General features: G+C 44.0%; 1 protein-coding gene across 6 annotated transcripts in view; it reads right to left on the minus strand.

Annotated features, from left to right (window-relative positions):
- Window positions 1-26,097, minus strand: part of PEBP4 (phosphatidylethanolamine binding protein 4) — a 304,246-nt gene that overhangs the window by 68,677 nt on the left and 209,472 nt on the right. For all 6 annotated transcript variants that reach the window (XM_060178829.1, XM_060178832.1, XM_007529151.3 and 3 more), the window contains one exon: window positions 25,488-25,586. In XM_060178829.1, the coding sequence (XP_060034812.1) occupies window positions 25,488-25,586 (99 nt within the window). The remainder of the gene's footprint in view (window positions 1-25,487; window positions 25,587-26,097) is intronic.

The raw sequence follows: 26,097 nt of genomic DNA on the forward strand, positions 1-26,097 counted from the left end.
GTGCCCAGACTATTAAATGGGGAAATCAGAGTCTCTTCAACAAATGGTGTTGGAACAAATGGGTTGAAACATGCAGAAGAACGAAACTGAACCACTATATTTCACCAAGTACAAAAGTAAATTCCAAGTGAATCAAGGACTTGGATGTTAGACCAGAAACTATCAAATACTTAGAGGAAAATATTGGCAGAACTCTTTTCTGCATGCATTTTAAAGACATCTTCAATGAAACGAATCCAATTACAAAGAAGACCAAGGCAAGAATAAACAAATGGGACTACATCAAATTAAAAAGCTTCTGCCCAGCAAAAGAAACCACTACCCAAACCAAGAGACCCCTCACAGAATGGGAGAAGAACTTTACATACCATACATCAGACAAGAGTTTAATAACCAAAACATATAAAGAGCTTGCTAAACTCAACAACAAGAAAACAAATAACCCCATCCAAAAATGGGGAGAGGACATGGACAGAATATTCACCACAGAAGAGATCCAAAAGGCAATGAAACACATGAAAAAATGCTCCAAGTCTTTGATTGTCAGAGTAATGCAAAATAAGACAACAATGAGATACACTTCACTCCTGTGAGAATGTCATACATCAAAAAAGCTGGAGAAAATGTTGGAGAGGTTGTGGGGTTAGAGGAACCCTCCTGCACTCCTGCTGGGAATGTAAATTGGTCCAACCTCTGTGGAGAAAGGTCTGGAGAACTCTCAGAAGTCTAGAAATGGACCTACCCTCTGATCCTACAATTCCTTTCCTGGGGATATAGCCTAAGGAACCCAACACACTCATCCAAAAAGATCTGAAGATCTGTTTACACATATATTCTTAGCAGTACAATTTGTAGTAGCCAAAACCTGGAAGCAACCCAGGTGTCCAACAACTGATGAGTGACTGAGCAAGTTGTGGCATATATATATATATATATATAAAACTCAGATATAAAAAACAGTGACTTCACTGTTTTCAGCCGATCTTGGATGGACCTTGAAAAAATCATATTAAGTGAAATAAGTCAGAAACAGAAGGATGAATATGGGATGATCTCATTCTCAGGCAGAAGTTGAAAAACAAGATCAGAAGAGAAAGCACAAGTAGAATCTGAACTGGAATTGCCGTATTGCACCAAAGTAAAAGACTCTGGGATGGGTGGGGGGAGAATACAGGTTCAAAAAGGATGACAGAGGACCTAGTGGGAGCTGTACTGTTATATGGAAAACTGGGAAATGTTATGGATCTACAAACTATGGTATTTACTGTGGAATGTAAAATGTTAATTCCCTAATAAAGAAATTAAAAAAAAAACCAACAAAACTCCTCTCTGTGCTTCTAGGTGCTTTCCAGTCTTTTTTCTCCTCTACAGTTTTCCCTGCTCTCCCCAGGGGTACCAGCACCTCTCTCATGAACTTCTCTTTCTTACTCTCTGTGCACCTTATCAGGTGCTTAACATATTCTGCTTTGTGCCAACAACTATGCTTTACAGTTCTAAGCTTAAGTTGCCATTTAAAACAATATTCAGGGGCCCCTACTTTGTCTTCCTGGAGGATATACAAAGGATCCTAGCTCTGCCCATAGGGAACCCTAAGCCCAGTAGGGGCACAGGTGAACAAACATAGAGTTTCAAGCACCAGGAGTAGGAGAGAGGCATGTATGGGGGTCTGGGGACATGGAGGTGGGCATCTCTCTTCTTGGTGATGCCTAACTGCTCCCCAGAGGAGCCACAGCCTCCTTGGAAGGTGGAGCTAGCCTAATTGCTTTATTTATTTATTGTCACCAGGATCATCACGGGGGCTTGGTGCCTACACAATGACTCCATTGTTTCCTGTGACAGTTTTTTTATTTGATAGAGAAACAGAAGGAAAGAGACACCTGCAGCACTACTCCCCCACTTATGAGGCTTCCCTCTCCCCACCATAAGTGGGGTCCAGGGGCTTGATCTTGGGTCCTCATGTATAATAACATGTTCTCTCTACCAAGTGCATTCCCACCCTGCTTACTAACTCTTTTATAGTCCACATAATTGTGATCATATTCTCTTGCCCTGTATTTTAATTTTTTAAATAGCATTTTAAAGTCTGATTATAAAACAATATGTATTATGGAAATTTCAGAAATATAGCACAGCTCAAAAAAGAATATGAAAATCACAAAAATTCAGTTTCTTTTCCCCATGCAACAAAAATAGATTATGTTCTCTATAATTATTTTAATTTTTTCTTCTCCTGTAACAATATGGAACAAGTACTTTTTTAAAAATGATATCCTCACTTATCCATCTCTAGTTGTTTTAATGACTGCACAATATTCCACAGGCTGAAATTTATTTGCCAACCATCTTTTGTTGGACAAATAGATTGCCAATAATCTTCCATTATTATAAGAAACACTGTGATGAGTAGTGTTATGAATAAAGTGCTACTCTTATCCATTATAATTTCATTAGTATAAATTTCTGGAAAAACTTGTTTGGTCAAAGACTATCTACACTTTTAAAATTTTTTATTTGTGATTAATAGTGTGTTATAATACTTTAAGATTACAATGTATAGTTCCATACCACACCCACCAACAACATTCTCCTATCTCCCAAAGATAACCTCCGTTTTCACAAGTCTGAGAAGGTTTTTTTTGCTTCTATGTTTTTTGCAAGTTCATGTGTATTAGTCCTCTAAATTCCACATATGAGAGAAGCCATCTGGTAGTTAAGACTACATACATTTAAGAGTTTATGATATAAGTTATATACAAATAATCCTGCAAAAGCATTAAAACAATTAACATTCTCATCAACAATATATGAGAGAACACTGAATGTTATTGTTTTTTAAGAAACAAAACTTAAATATTACCCACTTTTGGTCACATTTAGTGTGGGGTAGGGAAAGCTAGTGGTGATTCCTTGTTTTCATTTGTGTTTCTGCCCACCAATGTAGATTTTCATATACTTATGTTTAATTTCTTTGTTTAATTTTCTTTTAATGTTTTTAACTCATTTTTTTGTGTTATTTTTATATTGTTTTCTTTGTATTATTCTCCATTTACTAAAAATAAACTAGTAATACTTCCTGGGTGCCTACTGCCTGCCAGGTCCTTCCTGTCCTAAGAATTGATACTTTATATTAGATATTGATTTATTCCCTGTTTCAGATATTCATCTTATAGATTTGCAAGTGCCTTATAGGTTAAGAACAGTAACTCTTTGACATATGTGTTGACTGTCTTTTGATTTCACCATAGAAAATTTTGATCTATGGAAGTATGAAGGTTTTACGAGGTTAACCAGTCAATCATTTCATTTGCTTTTGCACATCTCTGTCTATCTCTAGGTAGGTATGTCAAAAGGTCTTTTTATGTCTTGATGTATTGACATATGTTATTTTGGTTCTCTAATAATTTTATTTTTAACATTAGATTTTAAACAACTAAATATTTAGCCTATTTGGAATTTATTTCAATTATGGTATGAGAAAACTTCAACATTATCTCCCTGCCCAAATAATTAGCTAATCATCCCTAAGCTATTTATGGAATAATCAATCCTTTCTGTTTCATTTTTGAATGACTCCTTTATCATATGTTGAGATGTTAATATTTCAGGTCTTTTTCTTTTCTCTCAATATGTCTGTGTATTTACTAACCAGCACTATGATTTAAAATAATCATACTTTTACAATATGTATTAAAACCTAGATGTACCTTTAAATTCCTTTAAAACTAATTTTTATTAATTCTCTTTCAAACTAACAAGAAGCAGGTATGATATTAACTTGGAAAAGATTGATTTGTGAACTTATGGTTTCTTCTCATATATGGAAGTATTTCACATTTGTCATTTGAGTTTTCAAAGTAAAATTCTTCACTTTTACTGGATAGATGATTTAATATTTCATGCCACTTTGTATAATATAGTCAGCTTTACCATATTTGGAGGGCTGAAAATTAATACACACGTTGATAAAGTATTTTTATTCTTCTAAGTGTCAGAGACATTTTAGGAGGGATACTTTGTGTGCTGAAATGTGGGGGTTTCTGAGCATTCCTATGATTAAGAAGAGAGCAGGTGGGCATCTAAAATCAGCACATTCAGACAAACTCAGAGGTTTGCTCTTAGAACTCAGTGTGCCAGGTACAGTCTTCTACTGTGTCCTCATGTGTAGCAATGTGTGCACTTACTGGGTGCACCAACACCCTCCCCCCTAACTCTCTTACATTCCTCTTAATTGTGATCATATTATCTTGCCCTGCAATTTAATTTTTCAAGTAGCATTTTAAAGTCTGATCATAAAACAACATGCATTATGGACATTTCAGAAATATAGATAGGTTAAAAAATATGAAAAGCATGCAAAATCAACCAAATATGAAAATCATACTCAATACTTATGGATGGCTTTACCTTGGTATTGTCAGATGCCTAAGAGTCAATGTTGGCAGATCAAAAATCAGGATTAAAGGGGGTGATTCCAGCTAGTGTGAACATGGGTCTCTTAACCTGAACATTCACCCAATTCTTTGGTATTTACATGTTGAAAAGTGGAATTCATCTCCCCGTTGAATTTCCTGAGGGGAGGAATTTGCTTCCATTGATTCAGAACCTCCCTAGCAGAGAAATGGACTTAGAAAGGGTGTTTAGTAAACCCTGGTGGAGTTGAATGGAACGGTCTCTTGCTATTATAATAACTGCTGGCAGTTTGGCCAGTGCTGAGTAGCTGAGGAAGCTTCCTCTGGGCAGTGCTGTGTGGAGAGGACACACCAGGCATGAAAGCCCTGGTCTTTGCCTTTGTGCAGTCTATAAAGAAATATTTGCCATACCCCCAGGAGTTGCTCTGTAGTAAATGCAGATGTCCCAGAAGGTTAGGTCTGAAAGAGGCCTAATTTAGGTCAATTCTTCATCTTACTGTGAGGGCACCAAGGCCCAGATGGGCAAATGACTTCATTCAGAGTCTGTGAACTTGGAAGGAGTTTGGTATAAATATGAAAGTAATGTAGGTAAGGGGCAGGGTGTTGGTGTATCTGGTAGCTGACATGGTTACCATGGCAAGGACCTGGGCTCAAGTCCCAGTCCTCCCCCTGACCTGGCCCAGGAGGTAAGCTTCACAAGCAGTGGAGTAGTGCTGCAGGTACCTCTCCTCTGTGTCTCTCTTTTTAGGCAGAGGGAGGGAGGGAGAGACAGAACAGTACCAAAGTTTCCTTTAGTGTGGTGGGGATGGGCTTGAATTTGGCAAGCAGCATACTATCTAGGTGAGCTATTTTACTGGCTCACATTCTGTCTCTCTCCCTCTATCAAAAAGAAAGAAAAAATATCTCTGGGAATGGTGGAGCTATGAAGGCACTGAGATTCCAGCAATAACCTTGGAGGCCAAAAAAAAAAAAAAAAAAAGAACAATAGGGAGGAAGAGGAGGAGGAAGGGGAAGAGGATCAGGTGCAGCAGGAGGAAGTAATGGCATGAGTGTGAAGCAGAGTTTGGGCACTGGGGAGCTTTAATGTGGGAGAGAAGGATGGAGACACCTCTGTTGGGGGTGGCAGCAGCAGAGACCAGGTGGGTGGAAGTAGTAGGTGGTGGACATCGGTGGCCAGCACTGAGTGGTGCTAAACAGGGTGGCCATGCTTCACGGAGGATTGCTGTGTGCTGAGGAAGATGTGTGCTCTCCCTAGGGGTCTGGAAAGTAGGGCTTGGGCCCTGGGACAGGGGAGGAAGCAGACAGCGTGGACGGTGCTCAATTGTGCGGTGCAGACGAAATGCCTGAGAGTGGGAGGCCTGCGAGGGCGGGGTGGAGTTGGGGAAGCAGGGTAAGCCTGGTGGGTTCTGAGCAGAACTTTGAAGAGGGAGTGGCTTTTTGGAGATAAAGGGGTTACAAAGTGTGTTCTTTTATCTTCTGATGCTTGGCCCAGCTGATCCTGGAGAGACTGTCCTGGAAGCACACCTTATAACACCCATACCCCATCACCTCCTCCATCTAGCTTCACCATTCCCCCTCCTCACCCTAAGCACCTCAGGGTATCTCATTGCCAGTCCCCTCACTGCATGCCACTCCCATAGCCCAGAGACCTCTGACACGGTTCAGACTCTCTGATCTCTCACTTACTCAAACTTGCCTGCCCTCCCTCATCCACTCCCTCCTACAGAAACCACAGTAGAGGCTCTGGACCATGCTCTCTGCTTACTCCTCCTGCTCCTGAACCTCTCTGGTGCTTCCCTGTGTAGCCTTGCATGGTGTGCTAGGCCCTTGCTCTCAGGAACTGTGAGTAACATGACTTCTCTCTGTTGTATCGATTTCTCTACATCACCACTCAGTTGATTTCCTGAATCAGATCCGGGATACCCTCAAAACCCTAGGAAGGAGAACAATCATCATTTTGGGGCTAAGTGGATAGAGGGAAGACATGAACTTTGGAGAGTCCCCCTCTTTTATATTGATTTTGTCCTTCTGTTTTGCCTTTCCCACCTGCCACTTTACTGTGTAGTTCCCCGCTCTATTGGTCCCTGAATGCCACAGTCCAAACCCCAATGGTGTTTAATGCTCTTGAGTTTGGCATAAGCCATTCCTGGTCTCTCTCCACCAAGAAGTCCTTCCAGCCTCCTGTTCAGTTGTGCCAGGATGTTTCTGGCTATTGTGGCATTCCAGGCATCTCTAAATCTGGCACTTTAGACCACTCAGCCAAGTTATTTCCTGCTCCAAGCATCTCTGAAGTCAGAGAGAGGACAATTTGTGAGGTAGGCATGGGTGAATTGGAAGGACTCTTGGGGAAGCTCTAAAGTTGCAATTATTAGCTGGGATCAGATAGAGCTTAAAACTGTCAAATCTTGACTGCAATTTTTGAGAGGAGGTGAGAACTGAGTGGCCCAGGACAAATGTCCCTGTCTCCTTCCCTGGAGTCTTGTTCCCAATGACTGCTCCACCCTGGTGGATACATGTCAGATAGACTGTGACTGCTCTCACTCAGCAAGGATAAGCCAGAAAAAGGAAAGAGAATAGGATGAAGAGCCAGGATACCTTGATTCTGGTCTTTCTGCACTGATGGGCTCAGGCCTTAGTCCATGTGACCCAGTGAGTTTGAAGAGATCTTGCAGAGATCTTCCAGACTGAGAGACTCTCCCCCAAGGACAATTGCCAGTCCTGTCCCAGTTTCAGGTACAGGCTGGAACCTTTACAGTAGATGGCAGAGGAGAGGAGAGAAGAGAAATACCAGCACTGTGCCAGTTGAGGCAGTTGACTACAGATGGCTGGGTTATTCCTAGAGTCCTAGGGGTGACAGTTGAAGTTCATCACCTAAGGTAGAGGCCAGTAGGCCTGGTTGTGTGTCCTGTCCAATGTGGGGCTGCAGAGGGCAGCAGATGTGCTTCCAGGAGCCAATATGTGCAACTCCCAGAGTGCTCAGTTCTAATCCACATTTCATAAGTTGGGGTCAGCTCAGAAATTGGCTCATTTTGCCTCCAGAGATGAATATAGACACCCCTCTTTCTTAGAAGCCCCTCTCTGATCTCTCAGTACCAACTACCTGCAGTGCTCTACTCACACCCTCCTCATCTACTCCTGCCCTGTCCTCTCCCTTTCAGCTGTAGCTCTTTAGTGCTGCCAACAGAATACTTCTTGGTGGTGCTCCTCAGTATGTCTGCATGTATTTATTTTTCTGCTTTACTGGGAGGGGGCAGTTAATGGCTTACAATACAGCTGTTGACACAAAGGTAAAAAACATTTGTTTGTTTCTCTTTTTCCAAGAGTAGAACACCCAGTAGAGTGCACATATTATCATGCCCAGAGACCCAGGTTCAAGTCCTTGGGCCCTACTTTCAGGGAGGGAAGTTTCTTTGTCTCTAAAAAAAATGGCTGCTGGGAGTGGTGTATTTGTTCTGCTAAACTCTGACTTCTGGTGGTCCTGGGATTGGATCTGAAACCTTTTGATGCTTCAGGCATGAAGGTCTTTATACATAACCACTGTGTTGTCTCCCCAGCTCCTCAGTTTTACAGTCACCCTCTGCCAAGTGATGGTGATCTTTCTGAGGGCAGGCTCTTTGTCCTACCTGTTCCTTACCTCCCAGACAGGTGAGAAGACTCTGGGGAAAAGATGAAGTCACAGTCTTGGAGTAATCTTTGGGAGGTCACACTCTTAGGGCAACAGAAGAGGGAGACAGAAAGTGTGCACCTAGCTGCTGTAAGGCCACCTGGTCACTTGTGACTGGCCACCTGGGAGATCTTGACTAGACACCTGAGAGTTGTGAGCCACCAAAGTGCCCATCCAATTTTACTTAACTGGGGCCGGCAAATCACAAAGGACAGAGCCAGCTCACACAGATATGAACTGGCAAATCAAGGACAATGGGAGCAGGCTAAGGAAAACGTCAAGAACCAGAAAGCCCTTACCTTGGTGCATTGCTCTCTTCTCTTTGGAAGTATGCTGCCCTCTCTCACTTTTATCTCTCTACTTTTTAAAAATAAAGGATGCCCAATTTTCTCAATAAATGTCTTGATCCAGTGATGATATCTGTGCTCAGAAATTTCCCTCTATGGCATGAGTAAGAATCCAAAAGACCTGGTGGGGGGGGGGTCCTATACTCCTTGGTAACAACAACAGCTGTGCTCAAGAAGAAAAACTTCTTCTCATTCCAGAAAGGAGACTGGTAATAGGAAAAGCACTGGAGTTGGGGTGGGGGTGGGAGACACTTCTACGTCAGCCTACACTATCTCATTTGCACCTGACATCAGTTCTATGAAGCCAAAGAGGTGGGCCACTGATTTCAAATTACAAAGCTACAGAGGCCCAGGTCTACCTTACACCATTTCCCCTGCTTCTAGCACTGTACTGCACTGACTCTTGGAACAGAGGACCCTGCTCACTGGCAATGAGTCCCCAGGAAAACACCTGTTGATGATGGGAATTACAGTGGGAAAAATCAGCTGAAAGGAAGAGATTTTTGTTTTTATCTTATTTTATTTTAATTTTTAAGATTTAAAAAAAATTTTGCTCAACACTGCTCTAGATCAATTACTTTTCCAGATAAAGACAATTACACCACATACACACACACACACACACACACACACACACACACACAAAACGAGAGACAGAGACAGAGAGAGAGACTATAGCACCAAGCTTCCTCCAATGAGGTAGGGGCCAAGCCTGAGGTGCATATGTGGCAAAGCAGGACACTATCCAGGTGAGCTATTTTGCCTGCCTGACAGAGGGGCCTTTGATATCTGCTACTTTAAGGCTAATTCCTTAGGAGACCCAATTTACTGCTAGGGACCTGTGTATTTCTCAGGGAAAAGGCAGAACTTGGAAAGTGGTTTCACAAAAGCCCATGCCCACACAGGTACATGTTCACATGCATGAAAGCATAGGCATACACACTACACAGAACCCCCCACATACATGTCCAATGAAATGTATCTAGTGCACAGTGTACCCATGCAATGCATGTACACACATGCACATACACATTTGCACATCTACAGTGCACACACAGACACCTATCAATGCTTGCTCAGTGTGTACACAGAGGAACTCATACACATTCCTGCTTTCATGTACACACACACACACACACACACACACACCCAGAGCCTCTACAGCATCGTTCCCTCCACCACGGCCTCCCTCTACCAAACCCGTCCTCCCTCCTACCCTATATGTGCAATCTTGTGAAAACTCCACCACTCTTAAGGTTAATAAGGCTCATTTGCTTAAGATAGCACCTGTTTCTATGGTGACTCCTGCCACCCAGAATCTGTTCATCAACTGAGACAAGAAAACACTGACTTCCACCCGCTCTGAAAGGAAAAAGCTAACTCTTCGCCAAGGGTTTGACAGGTCAGTAGCCCCAGGAGCTGTGAGTGTCTGTCCTTCCACTCCATCTAAGCCCCTCCTGGATGCCCCACCACCCAAGCAGAGATCCCAATTCTGGAGTGTGCTGGAATGTGGTTTCCTCCTGTCTTTCTGAGAAGTAACAGAGGCTGCTGTAGTGGAAGGGGGCTTCCTCCTGCCTCTTCCCCCTTTTCCCCAACACTGCTCTCCCTAAGAATGGTGTCTTTCTGGTCCTCAGGGTGGCAGGGGAGTACTCAGAAGCACTTGAATCTTCCTTCCGATCTGCTGGTTCCATGAATGGCCTACCTTTCAGCCAACCTCACCCTGGCCCTCCCAGATTTCTGCAGCTGCCCCCCAAAGACTTTCCCACACAACTGGCTTGCTCTTGGTTCTTAAGTAGGGTTGTTTAGGCTGCACCCTGCTCACCCACCCTCTGGGGCCCTCTAAGGTCTGTCCCCAAGCTTTACAAAGTGCCCAGATTCAAGACCCCCTCCATGGGCTGCACATCACCAGGGAAGTGGATTTCAAAGCAGGTGTTGCTAATAATAAAGCTCTCTTGAATGCTCTGCCTTTAAAAATAAATGGGAGCAGCCTTCACGTTCTTCCTCTAAGAACACTGCTCTCTCTGGTGCTCCCAAATGCTTTGTTGACTGGAGAGCAAGTACACAAGAATTCATGCAACTCAGAGCTTCTGTGCACTCTGAGGGAGGCCCAGGGGAGCATGGTGTGCATATGAACTTCGTTTTGTAGAAAACTAAACTGCGAGCAGCTCATCAGTGGACTGGTATCCTAGACTCTCAAAGCTGTCCCTGTCACCAAAATCTAGTCTCCTTTTTTTGCAGGGGAGGTGTCAGAAACCCACTGAGGGGCAGATTTTGGAGTCGGGCACCCAGCCTGGAGGTGGTCTTGTGCACCCGTCTTCTGAACCTTGGTCCCTAGGGATCTCCCTACTCCTAACACTTCTGTAGGACTCCCAGACTTCCTGCCCACTCCCTAGCAGCATGGTACTCTACTCTGGGCAGGGGGCCTCAGGATCCTTAAGAAAACCTCAGTAGGGGCTGGCAGTGGAACACCTGGTAAAGCAAATATGTCACAATGTGCAAAGACCTGGGTTCAAGCCCCCACCCCTACCTGCAGGGGGAAAGTTTCATGAGCAGCAAATCAGGTCTGCAGCTGTCTATCTTTTTCTCTCCCTCTCTGTCTCCCCCTCCACTCTCAATTTCTGTCTCTATCCAATAAGTAAACTCTAAAGAGCATCTCAGAATGAACACATCTGTGACAGAAGCTGAGATCTTCTCCCCAGCACTTGCCATCTAAGTGAGTGCTCTGCCCTTCACACAGTTCCCACAGCAGGAGGCACCTCTGCCCCTTCCTTTCCTCCACCATGTCTTGAGCCATCTGCTGGCTCTTCATCTCCAAACAGATCCCAGGACTGTTCTCTCCATGTCCACTGTTTTTAGCTTCATGTGGGTCATATTCATTCCTCCTAAAGGGACAAAGGGTCTTTAGTGGTCACCCTGATGTTACCTTCCCCAATTGTCAGAGGGATCTTTTAAAATTCCTGCAAAACCAGGGTGGAGGAATAACTCACTGGGTAGGGTGTCTGTACTGGCATGACATGGAGGTGCTGTGGTGGCAGAAGAAGCTTCACTTCAATGTTGTGTTCTCTCTCTCTCTCTCTCTCTCTCTCTCTCGGAGGGGTGCCATGGAGCAATGAAATCATACAAGTGTGAATCCTTGGTTCCATCATCATCATCATCATCATCATCACAGTTTCCATCCTTCTGTTTAATGTTCTTTGGTAGATGCATTGGATCGACCTTCTCGTGGTGCATCCCGTGAGTACCCATTCATTGGGGAAACTGACGATCCTTCCTAGCCGACTGAAAGTGGATCCCAGTCCACATGGATCCCAGTCACTTTCAAAGCCAGCAACAAGCAGCTCCTGACAGCTTTCAACCTGACGCTGTTGACTGGCTACGGAAGAAGGGCAAACGCTAGAAGAAGAAGGGGCTGGTTGGCAGCACACCCAGTAGAGTGCACACATTACCATGCTCAAGGGCCTGGGTACAAGTCCCTGGACCCCACCTGCAAGGAGGGGAGGGAGTTTCATGAGCTGTGAAGCAGTGCTGCAGGTGTCTATTTACCCTTACCCTCTCAATTTATCTTTGTATCTAAAAAATGGCTGCTGGGAGTGGTGTATTTGTCCTGTAGGCACTGAGCCCTAGTGATAATCCTGGTAGCAATTAAAGAAAACAACCAACTGAACAACAACAACAAAATCTCCCCCAGTAGCTCAAGTGCCAGATTTCCTGCCCAAGCTTGGCTACCAGACCTTCTAATTGGGAGCTGCTAGTTTCTCTCTCCCTCTCCCTCTCCCTCTCCCTCTCCCTCTCCCTCTCCCTCTCCCTCTCCCTCTCCCTCTCCCTCTCCCTCTCCCTCTCCCTCTCCCTCTCCCTCTTCTTCTCCCTCTCCCTCTCCCTCTCTCTCTCTTCAGGTGTTCAAACTTCTATTTTAAATCTTACAAAAGCATTATAGAAATGAACAACTAAACAGGTGAGAACCTGTAGATATGTAAAAAATTTTACTTGCCAACTTCTCAATCACAGATGCACATGTTTGTTTCCTTTAAAACTGTGGTAAGACCATTTTACATGTGATCTACCCTCTTACCAAAGTTTCAAGTGCTCAGTGTAGTGCTGATGTCAGGCAGTAGCTCCAGAACACCATCATCTTGCATTCAGTGAGATTTTAACCCTGTTGATTAGCTCCCCTCTGTTTCCTGGCTGCTCCATGCACATCTGCCATAATCTGGAGACTGAGGAGAGTCTGACTGAGTTGCTTGAAACTGGGTTCATGGTAATGTGCATGTCAGAGGTGTGCCACAGCCCAGCCCCCATGGCCAATGACTCTAAGGAGTGAGCAGTCAGGGTTAAGGACCTCTGAGCTTTGTAGTCTCCTAGCTGCCTCCCTGAGCGTATCACTGGAATCTGGAAGCACTGACCTGCCTTAAATCTTGAGATTTATTACATTCTAGCACTTCTTTGTACCCTGCCCACTGACATACTTCTTTGTTCCCCTCACCAGACAGGAGCACCTTACTGGAAAGGGTTTGGCTTGACAAACTTTTGATCTGCAGTACTTGAATGAAACCACTTGCTGAACACATGCTGAATGAATGAATGAGTAGATGAATGAATGAAAGATCACAAGTGGTCTGACTCAACAGTTAAATGTGGATTCTAATCATCAGTGATCTAAAAGCCTCTACAGAATTCTATTGATGTGACCCATGATTATAATAATGTTCTTAACTCTTGTAGTACAGTTTGACATTCTAATATTAGCCTAAAATTAATGAAAACTCTGATCTTTTCCCTCCATGAACTCCTGCTTTATCAGATCTTCCCCATTCTGAACTTATGCAATTGATTTGGATCCTAAATATAGAACTTGAGATGAATCTCTGTTAAATTTGATCTTTTCAAATGTAGGCCTGTCCTTCACCTTGTCAAAATTAACTGTTTAGTGTCACTCATTATATTAGCAGCTTCTTGGAACTTTGTGTGACCTACAGATGTGATGAGAACTTCATCTATAAAGACACTGAATAAGGTGGGGCTTGCAAGAATGCTATGATAGGTCACTAGGGACCTTCTTAAAAGGTGACATTAATGTTAGTTAATGCTTCTCATGAATGACTTGTTTCTAAGTCACAAGCCACCTGACATAGAATTCACTGGCATTGTACTTCTCCATCTTCCCCACAGGGTAATTGAGATGGACTCAGTTTACTGCCCTTGATTGGTCAAGATATCCTGTGCCCAGTCACTACTTTCTCTGGGTCAATGCATTTATCAACACAAAATCTCAGTGGTCAGGCTTGACTTGTTTTCAGTGAATCTGTGCAGACTCTTTACATTCATACTTGAAAACATTTTTTTAAAATTATCTTTATTTATTTATTGGATAGAGACAGCCAGAAATTGAAAGGGAAGGGAGAGAGAGAGAGAGAGAGAGAGAGAGAGAGAGATGGAGATGGAGGGAGAGGGAGAGAGACTAGAGTGACATCTGAAACACTACTTCACCACTTTCAAAGCTTTCACCCTGCGGATGGGGATCAGAGGCTTGAAGCTGTATCCTTGTGCATTGTAACATGTGCACGCAACCATGTATGCCACCACTTAGCCTCACAACATTCATGCCTTTAAATGCTGTCTCAGACTAGGTGTCAATTAAATTGTTATTGAATTTTGGTGTGTATTGATATTGCACTCCCTAGTCTAAATGTAGGCATTTATATTTCTCTGGATATGACATTGTGACAGTAAATCTAAGCCCTTTTTTGACCATGACTGTGTGATTCATCTGAATATCTCAAATCATGTAAAGCAACTAAGTATTTGTAGATTGCAGAAAAAGCTTTGTAGGAAGGGGAAGCAGAGCAAGAAATGGCCCATTGGGTGTGAGAGTGATCTGGCTGCAACATCTGTCACCTCATTGATTGCCAGGGTTGATTTGGCTAATCTGGTTGGCTAGGCGGGTGTCCCCTTCCTCCTTTCCTGTTCCATGTGTGTCCCTGCTGTGCACTAGTTGAAGATGATGGCCTTCCCCAAATAGAGACGGACCAGTCTTTGGTTGAGGGTATACAAGTAGTTGTGCTCTCCAGCTAGAACCTCTAAATAAGCTCTCAAGAAATGGTCCACAAACACCTGAGATACAGGGAAGGTTTGAGATACCATAAGCAGTTCAGCTCCCCTGGATGATGGGGTAGGCAGGGGCCAAAGTCTCTCAAAGCCCTTGAATAGCATGGGGACAGACAGAACTCAGTCATAAAATACTGAGGAATCCTTGAAGGGCTTCAGCAAGGAGAGGAACAAAAACATATTTAAATATATATATATATTTAATTTTTATTTATAAAATGGAAACACTGACAAAAGCCTATTATAAGAGGGGGACAACTCCACACAATTCCCACCACAATTATCCCATCCTCTCCCCTGATAGCTTCCCTACTCTTTAACCCTCTGGGAGTATGGACCCGGGTTCATTATGGGGTGCAGAAGGTGGAAGTCTGGCTTCTATAATTGCTTCCCCGCTGAACATGGGCTAGAAAGAATGAGAGATCCTTTGAAAGAATGAGAGATCCTTTTTGTTTATCATCATTGGGGCTTCACTGCTCCAGGATGGCTTTTTCAGATAGAGACAGAGACAAAGAGGCAGACACAGAGTGAAAGCACTGAAGCTTTTCTTAATGCGGTTGGGGCCAGTTTTGAGCCTGTGTTGAAGATATGGCAAAGCAGTGCACTATCCAAGTGAGCTATTTTGCCAGCCTGAGAGGTTCTTTTGTAGGGAGAAGTATTTTAGGAGGAGGACTGGTTAGTGGAATAAAAAAATATTTCATTTATTTTAATGAAGGGGGTAATGAAGAGAGAAAGATACCCAGAGACCAGAGCACTGCTCATCTCTGGCTTATGGTGGTGCTAGGGATTGAACCTAGGACCTCAGAGCCTCAGGCAGGAATTTTGTAATAACATCCTTTTTAAAAAAATTATCTTTATTTATTGGATAGAGACAGCCAGAAATCAAGAGGGAGGGGGGTGATAGAGAGGGAGAGAAACAGAGAGACACCTACATCCCTGCTTCACCACTCGTAAAGCTTTCCCCCTGTAGGTAGGGACCAGGGGCTTGAACTTGGGTCCTTGCACATTGTAATACATGCGCTCAACCAGGTGCGCCACCACCCGGCCTCTTGTAATAACATTCTAAAGAGGGGGAGTAAGGCCCTTAATTAATGCACCAATCCTTCTTTTTATTCATTTTCTTCTACCTCACTAAGACATCTGAGTTTTTATGATTTTGGAATGCAGTCTCTTGTATCTCCAAGTTTTTCTAGGCTTACTTCTAATTCAAGAGGCAGTTCAATTCCTGTCTCTGCTGTGAAGTGACTAGAGTGATGTCACTTTTTCTACTCATCCATTCACCTACCCTGATACTACCTATTCATGCATGTACATATCCATTTATTCACTCTTTCTCCCATTCATCCCTTTATGTATTCCTTCACCGAGTCATTCAATATTTATTAAGGGCCTTCTATGTTTTGGACACTATGCTGACTGGAGGCCAAATAGTATGACACAACTCTGCTCTCCAGGAACTTGTGGCCTAGTAGGGAAAAGAAACTCAAAAATAATAACAAACCCATGTGCTGAAGGCCCCAACTGAGGTTAGTTGAACATGGTAGGAGCAGAGGGTGGGACTGACTAACTCTGTGCGTAGGCGTCAGCCAGCCTTTCAGTGGAGGTGACATTTCAGCTGAGCCTTGAAGGAGGAGTCCTTGTTCACTTCACCCCAGGGAGGTGCTGCATTCTTACGGCTCCTTGAGCCTAAAGATTGATGGAGTCTAAAGTTAGATTGATGCTGTATTTCTGGCTTCTATTCTCTAACATTTATTCAACCAAAATCTATCAATCTATACATGGCTCTATCAATCTAGCATTGTTTTATTTTAATAGCCATAGTACTGAGTGCACTGCAGGTTAAGAGGTTGATGCCAACATTCCTTTGCCTGTGACATTCCCCCATAATGCCTCTCTCTGCCACGTGGGTAGTGAGTGCATTATGCTGGTCAGGCCCTGATCTAGCTCTTGAGAGCAACACATGCTTTTTATCATTAAGGTTCAATTTTCTAGAGGATTTTGAGATACAGAAAATGGAAAGAGGTAGGAAACAAGTATACCTACTAAGTGCTGCATGCTTTATGCATTTTATTTCAAATCTTCACAACACTCATTGGAGGTTGATGCTTAGGTTTGGTGATAAAGAATTTTCTCACAGTAATTTGGAAGTTCTGCTTCCCAGATTCATGCTGTACTCCATGGTCCAGGGTCAAGGTTGTACTGTGGCTGAAGTGAGTGTGGACAAAAATGGAGGCTAAGGATAGATGGCCAGGAACCTCAAACAGCACCATCCGAAACAGTACCATTGTCTCTTTTAAAAATATATTTATTGAATAAATTTGATAGGCCAGAGAGAAATTGAGAGGAGGGAGACAGAGAGGAAGAGAGAGAGAAAGAGAGATACCTGCAGCACTACTTCACTGCTAGCTGGGGACTGGAGGCTTGAACCTAGATCTTACACATGGTAATGTATGTGCTCAACCAGGTATACCACTGCTTGGCCCCTACAGTACCACTGCCTCTTTGCATCCACACCTGACTCTAACATAAGCTGTATGTGGGCAGGACTGGGATAGTGGATGTGGAATCTTCTTGAACTCCAGAGATGCAATATGGCATCAAGATTACATGAGTAATCTGGGCATAGTCTCAGCCTGTCCTTCATGAGCTATGAGATGTTGGGCAAGTTGCTTAACCTCACTAGGTCTGTCTTCATTTCCATGGCTATGTAAACCTTCCATTAGGACTTCTGTGAAGACTGAATAAAGTTCATGTAAGGTACTACATCCTGTATTTTCTTTCTCTCTCTTCTCCTATTTAGTCACCCTTCTTCACTTAATATTTTTAATATACATTATTGGGTGCATGTGGGTTAATAGTTTACAGTACAATTGTTGACACATAGGTACAACCCTCTTATCACCCCATGATAGGAGTCTAGGTGTTTGGAAGACATTGCTTTCTCTCCCAACCTAGGTCCTCCCTCCTACATCATATACTAAGACCTAATGCCTCGCACCTCACCCCTTTCTCTCCTTCCCCAGAGTCCTTTGCTTTGGCGCAATACACATTTAATTATTATTATTGCTGTTACACTGTTACATGTATGTAAGCTTTAAGAAGAATGTGTCTTTCCAGAAGAGGAAATATGGCAAGTAGAAGCATTGTCTGGATATGCCAAGGGGACCCTCACAGAGGCCCTCAGCTCTAGCCTTCTGTATGGGGGGCCTCTGGTCACCCACAGATAAGTACTTTCCAGTGATAAGAAGACTCTTTCTCTGAGGAGCACATGCTCAGCTCTCAGACAATACACATTCTTGGAAATATGTCTTGTACAGAATCAAAATACACTTTCATATAATCTTCATGTGTAGGGTCTCATTTTGTGCAGTGAAACACTTCCCATGTGCCTAGTTTGTTTCTTCAGATACTTAAGGAGTCTCTAAAGGGCTTCTTAGTACCAGCTCCCATGTCTCCCCCTTGCCTTTCCCAGCAGGCGAATAACCTCTACCTCCTTCAGTTCCTATTCACCAGGTACATTTCCTTCAAAACCTAGCCCTCTCTGGTCAGGCCTCCACACACTGCTCCCTAGCTCTCCTGTGGCCAAGACAGAAGACATTCCAGGTATGACTTAGGTAATGCAGATGGGTGGAACTTTCCTGAGATCCAGGAAAGAGATGTTTTGAATAGGCTGTTACCAGCTATCCTTTGTCCCTTACTAAGTACCCTTACCAAGGGCTCAGGAGGCTGAGGCATGGTGATGGTGAAAATGGAGGCTACTTAGGTCAGGCTAGGCTGGGGTGGGGCTCAGTTTTTCCAGAATTTTCCAAGCAGGAGAGGAGCCAGGGTGCCACCCTCTGTCCTCATGGGAGCTGGGCTGGGTGAGCAAGACTGTGGGACTTCCTTTTGGGGTGTCTCTGAGGATGTGGGGTTGAGGTATGTGTGTGTGTGTGTGTGTGTGTGTGTGTGTGTGTGTGTGTGTATGAGAGAGAGAGAGAGAGAGAGAGAGAGAGAGAGAGTTAGTTGTCTGCCTGATCCAGGAATTCTCCTGGATGGCAGAACTGGTTTCCATAACGACTTTCTGATATAAACATTTTTGATAAAAATAAGTTAACAGTGGAGCTGTGGTGGAGCACAAATTCTCAGAGTGGGGAGAGGGAGGGAGGGAGGGAGGGAGAGAGGGGGGGAGAGATAGAGAACACTATTCGAAGAACAGTATTTTCTTTTTTTTCTCCACCCCTCCTGGTCAGCCTCTCTGTACATACTTTCTATAAGCCAATGACAAGGCTCTGTTTACCACACGCCATACATGTTGGCCCCTTCCTGCCTGCACATATTAGATTCTTGTTCTCTCTCTCCCTTTCTCCTTAGTTACCTGAAGCGCTACAGTATGTATGGGGTAATATGATAAATTCATTTCCAATTCACTGCATTATCCCTTGAATATTTTAATGACTCATTGAATGGAGTAAAAAAAAAAAAGCTATTTCAAATGAACAATTATGCTGCATTAGTCTAAGGGCTGATTATATTTAAACACTGCTCACATGGATAACAGGACACAGCGACCTCAGCATACGAGAGCTAATTTGGCTCTTATCTCCAAATAATTTTACACCGCAAATTACCATGAAAACCTAAAGGGCTTGAAAAACATTCATCAAAAGATAATATTCCACTTTGTAGCCACATTTTGTTTAAATTATTTTGAATGGGAATGAAGGCATCTCCGAGGCGGGACAATGGCAGCAGTGTGGGGACTGCAGTGATAAGAACATGGCAAGTGCGGGCTGCGTTGGAAGTGGAAGCAGAAGCCCAGGATGGGACAGAGACTTGGGAGGTGCTCAAGGCCCAGTCCTGCCCCACCCCACACTCCAGGGAGTCATAGGGTAATCTCCCTAAGGCTAAATGCTAGGACCCAAGCCTCCTCTTCAACCACTATCTCCGCCAGAGCTCAGGTCAGAGCAGGACTGAGAGGCAAGAGAAGGAAGTATTTTCCCCCTAAAGGTTTGGGTGCTGGGGTAGTGTTCAGATTTCATTTAAAAAATCTTTTATTTATTCATCTTTTTTTTTTTTTTTAATGAGCAAGAGAAACAGAAAGCTACAGAGAGACAGAGAGGCCAGAACACTGCTTAGCTCTGGTTTATGGTGTTACTGGGGGTTGAACCTGGGACCTCTGAGCCTCAGGCGTAATCCCTTTGCTGTCTCCCCAACCCCCAGATTACTTACACCTTAAAACATGAGTCTCCAAAGATCTCTGGGAAGTTGCCAAATCATGAGTGACTGCTGGGGTGTAGGGTGGGGGTGGGCATCAAGGTTGGGGGCCTTGTTTTCTGCTTCAGAAGACTTAACCTCAGTGAGCTGGAGACAGCTATTACTATTGCGCCCATTTCAGTGATGAGGAAACTGAGGCACAAGAGAGTCCCATGTGTAAGTGGTAGTTTAGACCCTTCCATGGTTCATCTGATTCTGAAGTTTAGGTTTTTCCCCTCCCTGGGAGTGGCTCTATCCCAGGCTGATTTATAACCAGGGCCCCTCTGCATGGTCCATGTCACCATCTGCTCTTTGTGTGTGACCCATGGATTTCTTAGGGAGCATCAGCCATGCCATATAGATGTTTCTGGCTTAATAAAAAAAGGGCCCTCATGGTATCCAGCAAGGCAGGCATGGAGTCGTGCACAAGCATCAGATGCAAAACTAAAAATACAGTTCTAAATAAAGACCTGAATTAATTCATCCCTTCTCCTTGATTTGATCCCTTTATCTCAACTTGTGGTCATGATAAAGACTGTCTTTTCTGGGCTAGGTAGATAGCATAATGGTGATGCAAAAGATCTTCATCCCTGAGGCTCTGGGGTTCCAGGTTCAATACCTAGCACCACTAGAAGCCAAAGCTGTGCAGTGCTCTGGTCTGTCTCTCATTAAAAAAAAAAAAAAAAAACTTGAATTAATGCCTATTCTTTTTCTGCTTAGCATCATTAACCAGTTGTGGGCACATAGAAAGTGGGATTATATAATTACACACACACACACACACACACACACACACCACACACACACACACAACACACACACACACACACACACACACACACACACACACACACACACACACACACACACACACATCTCAGTTTCTACAGGATCTGTTACTACTGACTAAGGACGAGGATACATTTGCAGCTTTCTCTGGTGCCTTTCTCTATGGAGGTGTGGTCTCTGTGTCAGTTTTACAGATAAGACTTTGCAGGCTCAGAGGGGTCAGGTAGGTAACTTGCCTGAGACCACACCGCAGTGGCAGTGACAGTTCAAACAAAAGTGCCCTGATGAGGGTTAACTGCTCAGCTGAAAGGCAGGATCTGTGAGTCTTGTTCTGTTTATTAGGTTTTCCCTTTAGCTTACTTGCCTAACACACTCAGAGGTCCTTTTAAAAAAAATGCTCACTAGGGAAAAAATCAACTCTATAGACAAGTAGACAGACAAATGAACACTTCATGGTCTTTTTAATTCAACTCAGAATCAGTTGCACTTAAAGCTGCCAGAGGTTGAGGTCACTGAATGAAATGGAAACATGAGCTTGCCATTTCCCATTCTTTCTTAAAACAACATATATATATGACAAAATTTAGAATCATTGGTGTTTTCTAGGAAGATTTTCTTTTGGGGAGAAAGTAAGGTACTCTTGTCTCTTTAATTTTTCTTAGTGTTCTTTGTCACCAATTGTGATATTCTTTGTGGAAAGTATTAATACACCATCTTCCTATGTTCAATATTCCCACTAACAATGAAAAGTCTAATGAAAACATCTGCATGAAAAACCCTGAGCACTAATTTCAGAGGCAAATAGAAGATGAACCAATAAGTGTTTCTTCTGAAATGAATGTGAATTAATCAATCTCTTAATTGGTTTTTAGCATGAAGATTATTAGAGTGAATCAGAACTAAAAAATCTTTTAAAAGAAATGCTAAGAATGTGGCACCCGGGGCAGAAAGATGTTATGTGTCAATGCTGCATTCAAAGTCTTTTTTTTATTAATGAGAGATTTTTGAAGTTCTTTCTTTCCCTCTTTCTATTTATTTATTTTTGCCACTGGGGTTAGTGCCCACATGACTCCACTGGTGGTCTTTCCTTCCTTCCTTCCTTCCTTCCTTCCTTCCTTCCTTCCTTCCTTCCTTCCTTCCTTCCTTCTCCTGCCTGCCTGCCTGCCTGCCTGCCTGCCTGCCTTTCTTCCTTCCTTTTGGGTAGAGATCAACACAGAGATGGAGAGACATTTGCAGCACTATTTCACTGTTTGTGAAATTGCCTTGCTGCCGATGGGGGTTAGGGGTGGGAGCATGTGTTTTACTGGTTGTATTACCACTTGGTGCCACGAGAGGTTTTTAAAAAGGAGGTAGAGGGGGGTCGGGCGTTAGCGCAGTGGGTTAAGTGTACATAGCACAAAGCACAAGGACTGGTGTAAGGATCCCAGTTGGAGCCCCTGGTTCTCCATCTGCAGGGGGGTTGCTTCACAAGCAGTGAAGCAGGTCTGCAGGTGTCTGTCTTTCTCTTCCCCTCTCTATCTTCCCCTCCTCTCTCGATTTCTGTCTGTCCTACCCAACAACAATGACATCAATAACAACAACAATAATAACCACAGCAAGGATAAAACAACCAGGGCAACAAAAAGGAAAAGCTTCCAGGAGCAGTGGATTTGTGGTGCAGATACAGAGCCCCAGCAATAACCCTGGAGGCAATCAATCAATCAATCAATCAATCAATCAATAATAAAAGGAGGTAGGAGGTAGAGGATGGCATGTTTTGTGCCAGTCCCTGCTTGCCCCAGTCTGGCCAGATTTGGAACTGAAGTCTAGTCCTGTCCCTTTACTAATAGAACCCTAGAGGCAGATGAAATTCCCTGCAGGGACTCTACGGCCCTTGGAATCCTGAGCCCTCTGCAGCCTCCTTTCCTCCACTTCACTAGCCGCCAGGAAACCCTCTGAGAGCAGAAGACACACCGTCCATAGTTTGTATTCAAAACCTGGCTTTAAGCAGTAATAACAACACACAGCCAACACACACAGCTTACTGTGCATTCTGGGTACTGTTCCAAGCACTTAAAAGAGCTCATTCAAGCTTCATCACAACAATGTGAGATAGGGACCTTGGGTCACCCCAGTTTACACGTGAGCACAAAGAGATACGGACAGAACAACCTGCCTCTCAAGATCATTCAGCTAGTAATGATGGACTCAAACTCAGGCCTACTCTTAATCACTGGGCTATATATAGCAAGTGATGGCCAGGGTCTGATTACTGAATCAGTTGAACAGAGGCCACCACGAATATCTGGTATCTGCGGATGGATTTCTCTCTAAGTTAGTTCTTCTCACTATTATTATTATTTTGTTATTTTTATTTTTATTCCCTCCAGGGTTACTGTAAGGGATCCATGCCTACACAATGAATCCACTGCTCCTGGTGGCCATTTCTTTTTAATTTTATTGGACAGAGAGACTTTGAGAGAGGGAGGGGAGATAGAGAGCTAGACACATTCAGTACTTGTTTCATTGCTTAAGAAGCTTTCCCACTGCAACTGGGGAGAGGGTCTTGAACTCAGGCCCTTGCCACCACCTGGCCTGGTCTCTAAGTTAGTTTTTATTTAAGGATTAGATCTTTGTCTCACTTTAATTCCAAATCCCACCAGCCACTTTTATGGGGATGGGACAGTTTGAGATGGTTCCTAAGAATTGTTAGCTGGCTTATTTCATCCTGGGGCTATAGTCCAAAGATCGTCCTCCTTGAAATAGTCCCACAGCCATGCCAAGCCTGATCTCTAGCATCAAGGCCAAGCTAGGTTCTGACAAGTCTGCCTCTATTGTCAAGTGAGTGACATCATGGAGTGGGGCCTCTAGGTCTTTGATGTCTCATAGCAAGCCTTCCAGCTCAGGTGGGTGATAATATGTAAGATTCATGTTTATGCTTCTCAGGTGGATTTATTTACCTATAGAACATTCTCCAGGGGAGAGCCCCTGGAACCATCTACCCATAAAAGTGAACTGGAAATAGAGGCCTGTGAGGGAGGGAGGGAAAAAGGGAGGGAGGGAGGGAGAGAGAGAAAGAGAGAGAGAGAGAGAGATCACAAAGGTAAGTTGTTTATTTCAGAGTACATAGTGGAGTTTTTAGGAGAAATGTAGTGTGAACTGATTTCATATGCTTTGACAGAGCTGAGAGACCTGGGCTGCAGACCCACGTTGCTGTGAGGAAGTGAGCCTCCTGTGGGGCCCTGGGAATCAGCATTTTGATGAACCAGCCAGCTGAAAGCTGATACACTGTAGTGTTTAAGTCCCATTAGTTTTAGCAGCCACTGGCACCAACGCAGAGGAAGTGCTTCTGGGTTTGGTTCGAGCTTGCTCTTCCTCTGAAGGAAGTCCAGGGCTGAAGACCCAGGGGAATCTGGCTGGTGCTGGCTTTATAGCTGGCAGAATTTAGGGGCTGGTGGGAAGGCTGAGTGGATATAGCTGAGGAGAGCTTCCTGCTGGATCCTGAGTTGGGGCAAGTGGGTGCAAATGTGACTGAAACCCAAGCCTTCTCCAGCCTGAGTAGGAAAACTGAGGGCTGAACCAAGGCAGGTGGCTCTGGTAAGCTCTGCTTTAGTGGCCTGGCCTGACAGCTGTCACCTGTCCCCACACCTGTTTGCTGAGCAGGTCTGTGAGCCTGGACTCAGGTCTGAACCACCAGCCCTGTATGAGAGTGCTGTTCTGAGTATGTACTGGGATGCAGAGAGTACATGGACTGGGGGACACTTCAGGCTTGGAAGAAAAGCAGCCTCCTCCTGACTTCAAGGTCCCCTTGACTCTGAAAATATTAAGTTACAACAACTTTGTAACTTACTCCAGAATTTTCTAGTGGAATCCTCTTACAAATCATGTTTGGGGGCCAGGTGGTGACCCACTTGGTTGAGTGCACATGTTACAATGTGCAAGGTTTGAGTCCCTGGTACGCACCTGCAGGGGGAAAGCTTTGCAAGAGGTGAAGCAGTGCTGCAGGTGTTTCTCTGTCCCTTTATACTTGCAAGTCTGGAGTTCCATCCATTGTGCCATTCCCATACCACAGGGTTCCCTACTATCTTGCAACTTCTATGCAAAGACATTCCAAAGGCTTTCTGGGCCCCCATGTGTGGAATGCCTAATAGCTTCAAAAAGCCCTTCACTCAGAAAAAGGATCAACTCAATTTATCTTGTTCTTTTTATTTCATTTTTATTAGAGCATAGTTCAGCTTATAACAGTGCTGGTGATTAAACCTGGGACCTAGGAGCCTCAGGCATAAAAGTCTAATGTCACTATCTCCTCAGCCCTATTAAATGAGTTTGACCCTGAGTCTCTGGAAAGCTGTCTTGTTACAGAGCTTGCTTCTCTACTTGCCCCCAAGTAATGTAGACAAATAATGCATCAGAGTAATGTTTCTCAGACTTACTCTGGAAATGGCCAGTCAGGCTCTTTCACAATTATGACAATGGGAGAAAAGTGAGAGAAAGCCATCCATTCCTGTACAAACCAAAAGCTGTCAACACACTTTCTCCATGACCCCTGGAGCCACCAGGATGAACTCCTGCAGGTTCCTCTGGCCAGTTCTGCCAACTGGACTACCCAGCACCTCTCGTATGCCCTCAAATCCAGACCCTTGGTAGTGATGTGATGGGTCATTTATTAAATTTTCAGAAATGCTAGTTGACTCAGTAGTCTGAGAGTGGCTGGGGTGGGAGTATTTACAGTAGAGAAGTCAGTAAGCACTCTGAATTGGTATTTCTCCTTCAGTGTTCCACAGATTCTGAGATGTTGTGATGCTGTCAGAAACAGGAGAGGCCAAGCCTTCTGGGTAGCCTGGGAGAGGAGTTGGGGCTCATCAGAGTCCCTAGTCCTCCTGAATGGGAGCTGAAAGCTGCATAGAGTGGATATTTTCCATCTGGAATCCCCAATGAAAAGAAAGAGCCTCTGGGCCCTCTTACCTTGATATCCGTGACGAGCCAGTGTCTCCAGTATCGAGCTTTGGGAGAAGCCCTGCTAGGGGCATCAGGGTCCACCATCACCAGGATGTAGTATGCACCCTATAACGTATTTACAAACAAGCAAAAAGACAAATAAATAACAGCAGTGTAGCATCCGGGCTAGAATTTGGGGTAGGACAACACAGGGAACAGACTCTTACCCCTTTCCAACCAAGTGGGAATGGCTGTCCTGTCAGGAAATTGTGAGGAGCCTCACAAAACATTCTGCATCTTCCCACCTCCGGGAGCTGGCATTAAAACATTAAGCCTGCTCCACCCTGCATTCCCTGATACTATGGCCCGTCCTTTTATTATCTACATATCAATCTTCTGCTTTTGTCTTTGTCTACAAATGACTAAAGGTCTCCTTCCTAATTGTCTGCTAATTAGGGTATTGCTAATCCGACCAGTTGAACCCCTAGCAATAGTTGCTGGGGAGGTCCATACCATTCCCGGCCCCCTTTGCCTTTCTCCACGCCTTTCCTAACCATGTATGGTATTGTCAAGCCACTTCTGTTTCTGTCTTGTCTCTTCCGTGTCCTGACCTGGAGGAGGGTGGGCATGCAGACCA

Source organism: Erinaceus europaeus, chromosome 19, assembly GCF_950295315.1.
Source record: "Erinaceus europaeus chromosome 19, mEriEur2.1, whole genome shotgun sequence".
In the NCBI taxonomy this organism is placed as follows: domain Eukaryota; kingdom Metazoa; phylum Chordata; class Mammalia; order Eulipotyphla; family Erinaceidae; genus Erinaceus; species Erinaceus europaeus.